The following is an 11,100-nucleotide window of genomic DNA, read 5'->3' as shown; positions in this document are numbered from 1 at the left end:
ATCGTTAGTTGTTTTGTTTTCCCATTCAAACGGAACTGTTGCCAGTACTGTAGTCTCGCGTAGTCAGGGAGCATTTGCAAATCGTGTTAGGCAACAGTCAGGCCACGCAAGACTACGCCAGGGGCTTTTCTGAATTTAATGAGACTAAATAAGCGATTTAAACTGTTTTCCCAACGCTGTGGTGCATGTTTTATGTACCGTGGGATGGAAAACCATAGTCTTCTACTGCATCCTCCTTGCTGTGCATTTGGGTCAAACTCACATCAGTCGTAACAGATATGGCTTTGGGCATATTATGCTGCATGTATTATTGTAATGGATCAGTAGGTAGTAGGTATAGTATTGCTTTGCACTAAGAGCACTTTCATACTTAAGATTATTGAGAGAGGTGTTTCCGCGAGGCAGGTCTTAGCTCAAGCCTGGTAGGTTTAGGAAACACGCGTCTTTTACATTGCCCAGCGAAAAAAATACAACTTCAGGGAAAATTCAGCCCCACCTCCTAGAACGGTCTCTGCCTCATATCTTGGCCAGGCTTTTCTCTTCGCAGATGAGTAAGCCTGTCTACGCGAGGCTAGCTCTGGCCAGCTCCTGAAAAAAACTAAGACCGGTGAACACATGCTATAGACCATATTCACACCGTGGCCATCTTGGATCACATGACTTCCTGGAGTAGCAGCCTGCATTACAAACCATTGAGAACAATGGAGCGATGGTCCCAAAATATGAGTTCTATTCAACCAATTTCTTTTTACCAAATTGACAAATGGGCAGATGACAACATCAACATCCCCACCACGCCTCGCAAGGCGTTGTGTGCTTGTAGATCGGCTGTTTTCACTAGTTTTGTGTGACAGTCTTGTATGATGAAGCAGGGCTTTGCTTTACCAAATACTAAATTAAAAATAAATTAACGTAATAAATTAAAATTATAAAAATATTGTCCAAATAAATTCCAAATATTATCAAATGAGCTCGCGGCACCCCTGGACTGCCGTCGCGGCACCCCAGGGTGCCCCGTCACCCACTTTGAAAACCCCTGTTCTACACCTTCCCTCTCACTCTCGCTGGTATTCTTCTGTCAAAATGTCCTCTATCCGTTCTACCCTGCCAATTTCTGTTTCACCTCTCTTGCACAGTGCACACTCCCCAGTACAGATAGATACCTCACCTGGAAGAGAGCATGGGTGGGAACAAATATTTAAGAAAGATAAAGCTCAAAATACAAAACACATTCATTTGTGTTACCTGAACAGTTCACCTCCCGTATGTGATCGGATTTATGAGAGAGAATTGTTCCACACTCCCACAGTGAAGCCTCAGACCCAAGACAGGGACGTTTAAACATCCACTTATGTTTCCCTTTATCCCGAATACCTTCATCCCACATAGAGAAATCCTTATTGGAGTGTGGGTCGACAAATATCCTTTGTGTTGGACGAGCAGAGCCACAGTCCAGCTGTCTGCACACTATGGCTGATGTCTTCAGGTTCCAGTGGTAATCATCTGCTGGCCTCCACTCTCCATGGTGTTTTATCTCCAGTCTACCAGTACAGCGACTGGTTCCTCCCACCAACCTGACACCATCAGACTCTGTACAAAGTCAGGAGGGTAAGCAATAAAACGTGATCTTAATTACATTATACAACAATAACATAAACCAAAACTGTAGTTTGTCTTACCTGAACAGCTGAGTCCAACAGCCTTTACAGGTGAACAGGTGTTTCTAGTTGAGTCTGAGGTTCTACAGTCCTGGAGAACAGACTCACTGCCTTCACACTGGAACTCTTTGGTCCACATTGGTGCCTTTACTTCTCCATAGAGCGCCCCCTGGAGGACTGAAGGAGGCCCACAGCCAAGCTGCCTACAGACCACCTCTGCATCCTGCTGGTCAAAGTCGCCTTCACACACTGAGATCCACGACTTATCGGACTTCACCTCCACTCTGCCTGAACACAAACCAGTCCCATTCACCAACCTCACAGACTCTGGAGAGAGAGAGAGAGAGAGAGAGAGAGAGAGAGAGAGAGAGAGAGAGAGAGAGAGAGAGAGAGATACAACAGAAGGAACACTTGAGCTATTGTCAACCCATCTTCATAATTTGTCACAAATGTTCATTATAATATGGCACAGTTTTTGAGATAAAGCCGTTTCTTTGCAGAGCAATGCATAGAAGCCAACAGAGATTATTCGCCTCCTGATGATCATCACCCAAAGGATCAGGGGAGATTGAGTTTTTTTTTCACCCGCTGGTCCCAATGACCCAGCGCTAGTGTTATTTAATACCAGTAAGACTCCCTAATCGGGAGATAAGCGACCGTTGGTCGCTTATCTCCACAATCTGTCGGTAGATAATGCCGGTCTTATATAAGGGTCATTTGTGTACGGTGTGATGTCATACTGATGTCAGCAGTGTGATGTCATACTGATGTCAGCAGCTATGTCTCTATATATGGAGTTATATGTTGTTCGTGTCCAAATATGGGGCTTGTGAGGTCAGACTTAGTGAGATTCGTCGGTTATCTCCATATATGGAGGGATGTAGGGTAAAAAACATGGTTGCTATGGTAAACAGTTGGTTGCTAAGGTAAAAAAAACATGGTTGCTATGGTAAACAGTTGGTTGCTAGGGTAAAAAAATGGTTGCTATGGTAAACAGTTGGTTGCTAGGGTAAAAAAACATGGTTGCTATGGTAAACAGTTGGTTGCTAGGGTAAACAGTTGGTTGCTAGGGTAAAACCATGGTTGCTAAGGTGGTTGCTAACGTACACTAACAGACCAGCAACAACAAACTGTTGCCACAGCAACGTACACAAAGGTTTGTGTACACATGTGGTGTGATGTCATACTGATGTGGAGATATGAGCAGGGCAAAGGTGTGACGTGTGACGTGTGACCGACCGACCGACCGACGGACGGCCGGTGGAGGTTTTGATACTAAACTGCGACCTACGGTCGCAATAAAACAGTATCCCAACTTTTATTGGGAGAAGCACAGCATGGCTGGGTTTGAAATCCTGACTTTTGTTGGGAATGGCAAAAAATATTAAAGAGCTCATGAAATCCTATAACCTCACTCAAAGTGTGCTCCAAGATGGCAGGGTTACTTATGATTACAAGTTAGATGTGTGATAGATAGATACGAGATTTCAAAGAATACTGTCATTTTTAGGTCATTGTTTGTCGTTACCTGAGCAGATCACCTCCACTCTGTCTTTAGAATTGTCAGCCTCCTTTATTGCACACTCTGTCAATGAAGACTCAGACCCAAAACAGTTTGATTCTATGCTCCATGCACGTTGATATGGGAACCAAGACCTTATTTCTGTTGAAACAAGATAGCCACAGTTCAGCTGTCTACACACTACAGCTGATATCGTCTGGTTCCAGGATGAAACTGGTCTCCACTCTGCCTGGTGTTTCATCTCCAGTATACCATTGCAGAGACTGGTTCCTCCCACCAACTTGACATCATTAAACTCTGTAAAGAGATAAGAGCGCAAGCTGTAAAAGTAGTATTACTCATAGTCGGGGGATATCTTAAAAAGTCCTGGAATAAATTCCTTACCAAAACATTTCTTCACCAATGTGTTTGTAAAGGTGTCTAGTAACACATCTCACAAAGACTGCAATTCAGTTTCCCTAGGAAAATCTTTAGCAGCTAGGGTAATTCTGGGTCTCATTCACTCACTATACACTATACTATAGGGGAAAAAATCACTCCCAAAAAATATGCTTTAAGTGGGATGTGAGGGGTCTAACTAGGTGTTTTTAATTATTCTGAATCCATTGCAAGCATTTGTTTTGCACAAAAAAACATTCATTGGGCTAAAAACAGCCCATAAAATGATGGTTTAGTGATGAGTCATCACTTTTCACAGTGGTATGGGGGTCCATTTCTAGCCCAAGGAATGTTTTTGGTGCAAAACAAATGCTTGCAATGGATTCAGAATAATTAAAAACACGTAGTTAGACCCCTCACATCCCACTTAAAGCATATTTTTTGGGAGTGATTTTCCCCCCCCTATAGTATAGTGTAGTGAGTGAATGAGACCCAGAATTACCCTAGCTGTCAAAGATTTTCCTAGGGAAACTGAATTTCAGTCTTTGTGAGATGTGTTACTAGACACCTTTACAAACACATTGGTGAAGATTTTTTTTGGTAAGGAATTTATTCCAGGATTTAAGGATTTAACTATTTCTAAAGATATCCCCCGACTATCACAGTATAAAATGATATATAATCAGATTGTCATCTACCTGAGCAGGTGAGTCTGACAGTCCTGTCAGGTGAGCAGGTGTTTCTAGTTGAATCTGAGGTTCTACAGTCTCTGAGAACAGACTCACTGCCTTCACAATGGAACTCTTTGGTCCACATTGGACCCTGCACTTCTCCATAGAGCGCCCCCTGGAGGACTGAAGGGGCCCCACAGCCAAGCTCCTTACAGACCACCTCTGCATCCTGCTGGTCAAAGGCTCCTTCACACACTGAGAGCCACGACTGTTTAGACTTCACCTCCACTCTACCTGAACACACACTCGTCCCATTCACCAACCTCACAGACTCTGGAGAGAGAGAGAGAGAGAGAGAGAGAGAGAGAGAGAGAGAGAGAGAGAGAGAGAAATAATGCAAAAGCTCTGTTTCTTTTATTCCCTTTGATTCAGGGGTGCCCAAACCTTTTTCAATGGGAGCCACTTTAGAAATATATTAAACACAACACAACAAGGGCCGACTACATCTCCTGACATAATCGGTCGGACCATAACAAAGTCACATGTATATTCATCACATTTAAACAATTTTATTTAACTACCATCATCAATATTTAATATCAATTGTCTTTTTCCAGGTGTGTGCTCTGAACAAAACACAACCAATTCAGCCTTATTTCACGATGTGATAAAAGAATCACACCCAATGTGAAGTGAGCGGTGGTCGTGCTTGCATAACATCTTCAGTCTAGGATTTAAGTCTAGGATGTACAGGCTATGCTACACACACACATTTTGCTATGGCAAAACGCTGAGGAAAAAGGCTACAGACATACGACATATGACATCACTAGACAAACATGATGCTACGCACACACATTTCACAGCCACATTTGGACACCCCTGCTTTAATTATGCATACATACATTTCTTGTTTTTGTATTATTATTGCGACCGTAGGTTGCAGTTTAGTATGTGAACGGTTACAGCTTGACCGTATCTCTGTCTGTCTGTCTATAACGCCTGACACTGTGGTTCCCCTGACACATCACTGTGTCATGTGATGTCCCCTATGATGTCATAGTTAAAAAGACGTTTTTATTATAGAAAACGTTTTTTTTGGCAGGGTATGGAAATCTGTTCAGGCATTCATGAACTAGCAGCCATTATGTTTTCTTAAAATGTAAACAAACATGGCTGCCATGTGTGAAAGATGGGGTTGCTATGGGGGTTAAACATGCAATTTTTATTTTTTTACGGGAAATTCTCGGGATTATCGGGCCTGGCGGGGAGGGACATTAGCATATTCTCGGGACTATCGGGCCAGGCAGTGAATGAGTTTAATATGTCGTGAACCACAGTTACAAGGGGGCTGACCCAGGCGTTTCTTCTTGAAATGCTTGGATCCTGAGGCTAAGCCCCGGTCCACATGGGTGAAATGTCTCTCCTCTCTCTGGGAGCAAAATGTCTATATATACACAGTATATTTATGACCAAAAACGTAAACTGATATATTTAGACTTGATAGATACCGTATGTGTCATCACTTGTGCAAAGTAAATTAATACTTTTGTAAAGGCAATCGGTCTACAAAAGCTTGCCAGTGAGGGATATGGTAATCTCGAAGCTCTTTCCATACGCGTGGTGCAGTTGACAGTAAAGAAGGTCTTGAGTGCATTTAAAAACGTTTATTTTGATGCAGGAAGATGATATTAGCATAACATAAGCCGGGTGTTTTGACTGCAAAGTAACCAATAACTTGTGTAGCCTACAGAAAATAAACCGAAAATAACTCAAAACAAACAAAAGCAGAGCACGGTTGAAAAACTTTGTGGCTTCCCACTGTGATTGCCAATCCCTGGCAGCTGTGCCCCAGTGACACCCTAATGTAGACTGTGCCCCACTATTGGCCGACACCCCTATGCTCAGGTCTAGCAGTAGTCATGGCAACCACACAATATCACAATATCATAGCACCTTCAAATAGAGTAAATTCATTTCAATAAAAACAATCAAATTGGCTGCAACACTCCGGCCCCTAATTGTTACTGTATAATAACACAACAATTCAACAATATTCAATATTGCAGCCAAATAATTCATAGTCCACGTAAGTTCTTTCAAACCGTAATGTTCATTGTTCATAATCCAATAGGGTGGTTAACCCCAATAATAGAAGTTGGGTTTCAGTCTTTTCAGCTTCCAGTAGAAGCCAAGTCTTTGTAATCAGTCGCTCCAGGAGGTTGTACTTAGTCCAGACTTTAACAGACCGCACAAGTCCTTATCTGTTGGGAAAGGTCTGCAGTACCTTGCCCAACAGCCAGGATCCGCGAGGAGCATCAGAGTCCGCTACGATGACGACGTCTCCAGCGAAAGAAGTTCCTCTTGTCCTTTAGCCAACGCTGTCTCTCTTGCAACAGTGGTACGTACTCCCGCAGCCATCCGTGCCAGAAGAGATTGGCGGGGAGTTGAACTTGCCTCCATCGTTGTTTGGAATAAGAGTCATTTTTGTTGAAAAGCTCAGGTGGTAAAGAAGGTTTGCCTTTCAACAGGTGAATGTGCTTTGAAGTCAGTGGTTCGAGATGATTTGGATCCTCGCAGATTTTTGTAATGGGACGGTCATTTATCATGGCTTTGACTTTGTTCTTTTGTTGAGCTGGGTCAGGTCCACTGCTGGAAGTGAGGTGTTCAACTTGCACCCCACGAGAGGCCTTGTCAGCTGGGTTTTGTTTTGTGTCGACGTACTTCCATTGTGAGATGTCTGTGACTTCTCTCATAGCAGAGATCTTATTGGCAACAAAGGTGTGAAAGCGCTTTGTTTTGTTCCTTGTGTATTTTAAAGCTTTTGTGCTCTCTGTCCAGAAGATTGAGTTGTACAGCTCTAGTTGCAGTTCTGCGTTCAAGCATCTGTCAACTCCCATTGCTAGCACAGCAGGTAAGAAGTTAGGATTTCTCTCCAATTTCTTTTTCAGGCAGAGGACCCTTTGCTCAGCCATTTCCGGGCAGTTGTCAGGCATGACAACATTGTCCTCGCTAAAAGGCAACTTCAAGTAGTGATGTCCACTTTTGAGTTCAGCTGAAGTGTTGACAACTTGTATGAACTTCAGATCTTTCTCGGACATTACTAGCTTGTCCTCTGTTGAGTTCTCGTTGAAGTTATGGTTGTTTTGCTGTACATGCAGTTCCTCTTTGTGAGCAATGGAGATTCGGTTGGCTGTGATTGTGGGGCAGCTACTCCCACTCCCGTTGCCTCCTCTCAATGGTCCGTTGACAACCCATCCCAATCGGGTTCTAACAGCGTAGGGTCCTTTACCCCTGCTGCTTATCACTTCCCGTGGTTCCATTGCTTCTGGAGCGTTCGTTCCAATTAACAGCTCTACATCTGCATTGATAGCAGGAATTTCCACAGAGTTCAGGTACGGCCAAGCATATAGGTCTTCCTGTCGTGGGATGTTATCACGAGTCACTGGCATCTTGAATTGGGTGTACACATCAGGCAACTCAACATAGATGTCACCATTGAGTGCAGCTACTTCCAATCCAGAGATGACTTGACTGTCGACAAAACTTTCTTGATTCATCGTTTTCATTAGGAATTTAGTGTTCCTTCCTCTCACTTTCAGCTTCCTCATCAGTTGCTCAGAGCAAAAGGTGGATGAACTGCCAGGATCTAGAAATGCGTAGGTCTTTAAAATTGTGCTGCCTTTCGTTGCCTTGATCTTCACTGGCACAATTGACAAGACACAATCCTGTGCTCCGGCCCCTATATGACCACATGTCTTGAGAGTGGTGGCTTCGTTCATCTCTGTTGTTTCTTGCTCTGTGTCTTTTAATTTCATTTCTTTCCATTCCTTTTCATGAATATGGAGAATGGTAGGATGTTTCAGGTCACACACCTTGCAGGACAGACGACTGTGGCAGTGTTTACTCATGTGTCCAACAGTCAGACATCCAAAACAAGCACCTTCCTTCTTTAGAAACTCAATTTTGTCTCTGTGCTGCTTCTTCTCCATCTTGGGGCACACGTCTAATCTGTGGCCCTCTTCACACAGCAGACAAGATCCCTCAGGTAAGTATTTCTCCCTTTGAGTTTCAGAGTTAACAGCTGCCACCGATGTAGCAAAACTGCTTCCCTTTTCCTTTATGTGTCCCTGTGACACTTTAGTTCCAACTTTGAATCTTGAAAATGAGACAGCTGTGTCTTGAATGTCTCCATATAATGGATCAGAAGCAATGGACACTTCCCTCTCAATAAAATTGACCATATCACCAAACACAGGTTGGCGATGACGTTTCTCCTGATGTTCAAAAGCAATGTTTCTCCATTTTTCCCTCAGTTTGTATGGTAACTTCATGATTATTGCACGCATGTTTGATGGCATATTCATTTCTGACATGTAGCTAATGTCCTCCATAGCATTACAGCAGATGCGCAGAAATAATGAAAATGCTTGAAATGCTTCGATGTCCTCAGATTTCAAAGGTGCCCAGCCAAGGGCTTCTCCATGTACGCATTGGCAATTTTTTGCTCATTTCCAAAGCGTTCCTGTAACAGCATCCTTGCTCTTTGGTACCCCCTGTCAGATGGCATATGTTGACAGCTCTTGACCAGCTCTCTAGGTTGCCCTCGAGTGTACTGCTCCAGATAGTATAAGCAGTCGACATCGCTAGCAGCCTTTCCTTCCACTCCATGTTCAAAAGCTCTGATGAAGGTCATGTACTCCAGAGGGTTTCCATCGAAGGTTGGGATGTTCCTTGGGGGTAGTGAGAGTGAAGACTGCTGTTGTACTAGTAATGCTGTGATGTCGTTTTGCTTTTGCATGATGCTTAAAATGTTTCCTTGTTCCTCACTGTTTTGGTTGGATTGCTGTGGTGGATGTACAGTATTGGATGAATGATGATCAGATCTTTGTGGCATGCTGCCCTGGTCCTCCTCGTTGACTTGTTGCCATTGCTGTGGTCTATATGCAGTGGGATGTGACTGCAGAGATCTTTGAGGTACGGCTGAGTTGGGGTTTGATGCATAGCTTTGTCTGGTTCCTTGTGAAATGGGTTCCTTGGGCCTTGTTCCTGTTCGGTTTGACATTGTATTTGTGAATTGATGGTGTGGAGCCTGTAGCTGGCGAGACTGTAATGGCGTTGCAGCAGCTCCAGTTGGTTGGTTGTATTGGTTATATGGATTCCTAGTCAGATGTGATTGGGTTGGTATTGCAGCCCTGCTGCCTCCTGTTGGTGGGTTCCTGTATTGAGGGCTTGAATCCATAGACTGTGGTTCCATTGACATGACAGTTTTGCTGCCTCCTGTTGGTAGATAATTGTATTGATGGGTTGAGTCCATTGACTGTGCTTTCTTATGCAAAGTAGTTTTACTGCCTCCTGTTGGTGGGTTATTGTCATTGCAGCTTGATGTTTGTGGAACAAATTTCACAGCAGAGGGATTGAGAGCAGACCTTTGTTTTGACAGATATGAGTTCATTCCATTTGTGACTTTGCTTCCTATGTCAGACCCTCTGTTGGAAAATATTGAAACCTTTGCTGTCTGAGCAGCAATCAGACTTTTCAATTCAAGCAATTCCATCTTTTTCCTTATTTGTGCCTCTTGGGCTTCCAACTCATGTTTCTCCTTTAAAGCATCCTCCATAGTCAGGAGTGCAGCTCTTTCAGCCTCTGCCTGGATGCGTGCAGAGGTTGTTGATGACCGTGAATGTCTAGAACTCCCATGCGACACATTTGTTTTGCCACAGATATTAGAAATACTGTCATTTGGTCCAATATTATCCACATCCTCATTTCCATTTGACACAGCAGTGTTATTTGAACCATTGTTGTACAGAACCTCATTTGCAGGTGACACATTGTTATTTGAACCATTGTTGTACAGAACCTCATTTGCATGTGATGCATCATTGCCATTTGAACCATCGTTTTCCAGAACCTCAGTTGTATTTGCATTGTCATTTAAACCATTATTTTCCACAACCTCATTTTCATTATTTGACATGTCAACATTGATTTCATCATCATCCACCTGTATGCATTGCTCCATGTTTGCAAGCATCCATTTTTCCATTTTGTTTATCACTCCATAAACCTTGTGCATTTGATTCTGAAACCATCCATTTTGTTTATACATTTCATCCACAGGCAATAACGGTTTTAATGACTCATGCAACTTTGAAGTTTCCCCACACAGTTTCCACAGAATTTCATGTTTAATTTTCACTTCAGAAAAACTTTCATTTGCAACAATCATTTGATCCAACTCCTTTGCCATTTTACACAATCTCTTTATTCCAGAATTCCTGTCCTTTTGAATTGAAAGTATTTTGACTTCCGCCGCTTTATACGTGAGTTTAATGGGTCGTTTGCCAAGTTCATTTTCCAATTCAGGTTCATTGACTGCGTCATTCATTTCTGAATCAATTTCCAGATTTTCCTCCTTACTCATAGTGGCTTATTTAGCGATCCACAGAGGATTTATTTTAGAATGAAACGTGGGATTTGCCTGTATCCCGTTGCGTGAAGGCCACTCTCTTCCGCAACGTTTATTCATTCACAAACAGTCCTACCGTGACTTTGATGTTGTGGAAGTGCGGTCCGCGTTCCACTTGCGGCCGAGCCGTGACGTAACGTAGCAGTCTGGAACTAAAACAATGAATGATGCACTGTCCTCCTGTGTCCATCCGTGTCCAAAACGATCCGTGGAAGCATAGTTTTTCTACTTATTGTAAAGGCAATCGGTCTACAAAAGCTTGCCAGTGAGGGATATGGTAATCTCGAAGCTCTTTCCATACGCGTGGTGCAGTTGACAGTAAAGAAGGTCTTGAGTGCATTTAAAAACGTTTATTTTGATGCAGGAAGATGATATTAGCATAACATAAGCCGGGTGTTT

At 43.1% G+C, this 11,100-nt stretch overlaps 1 protein-coding gene across 5 annotated transcripts in view; it reads right to left on the bottom strand.

Annotated features, from left to right (window-relative positions):
• Nucleotides 1-11,100, bottom strand: part of LOC308286253 (scavenger receptor cysteine-rich type 1 protein M160-like) — a 62,009-nt gene that overhangs the window by 18,169 nt on the left and 32,740 nt on the right. For 3 of the 5 annotated variants that reach the window (XM_080727233.1, XM_080727230.1, XM_080727232.1), the window contains 4 exons: nt 4,257-4,562; nt 3,187-3,477; nt 1,680-1,985; nt 1,246-1,590 (listed from right to left, as the gene is read on the bottom strand). The exons of 1 other annotated variant lie outside the window; for it this stretch is intronic. In XM_080727233.1, the coding sequence (XP_080583359.1) occupies nt 1,246-1,590; nt 1,680-1,985; nt 3,187-3,477; nt 4,257-4,562 (1,248 nt within the window). The remainder of the gene's footprint in view (nt 1-1,245; nt 1,591-1,679; nt 1,986-3,186; nt 3,478-4,256; nt 4,563-11,100) is intronic. One more of the 5 variants, XM_080727231.1, reaches the window with a different exon arrangement.

The sequence above is a fragment of the Nannobrachium achirus genome (assembly GCF_963921795.1).
Source record: "Nannobrachium achirus genome assembly, chromosome: 5".
Taxonomy (NCBI): domain Eukaryota; kingdom Metazoa; phylum Chordata; class Actinopteri; order Myctophiformes; family Myctophidae; genus Nannobrachium; species Nannobrachium achirus.
The sequence above is the reverse complement of the archived record's forward strand: the minus strand, read 5'-3'. Positions and strand labels throughout refer to the sequence as shown.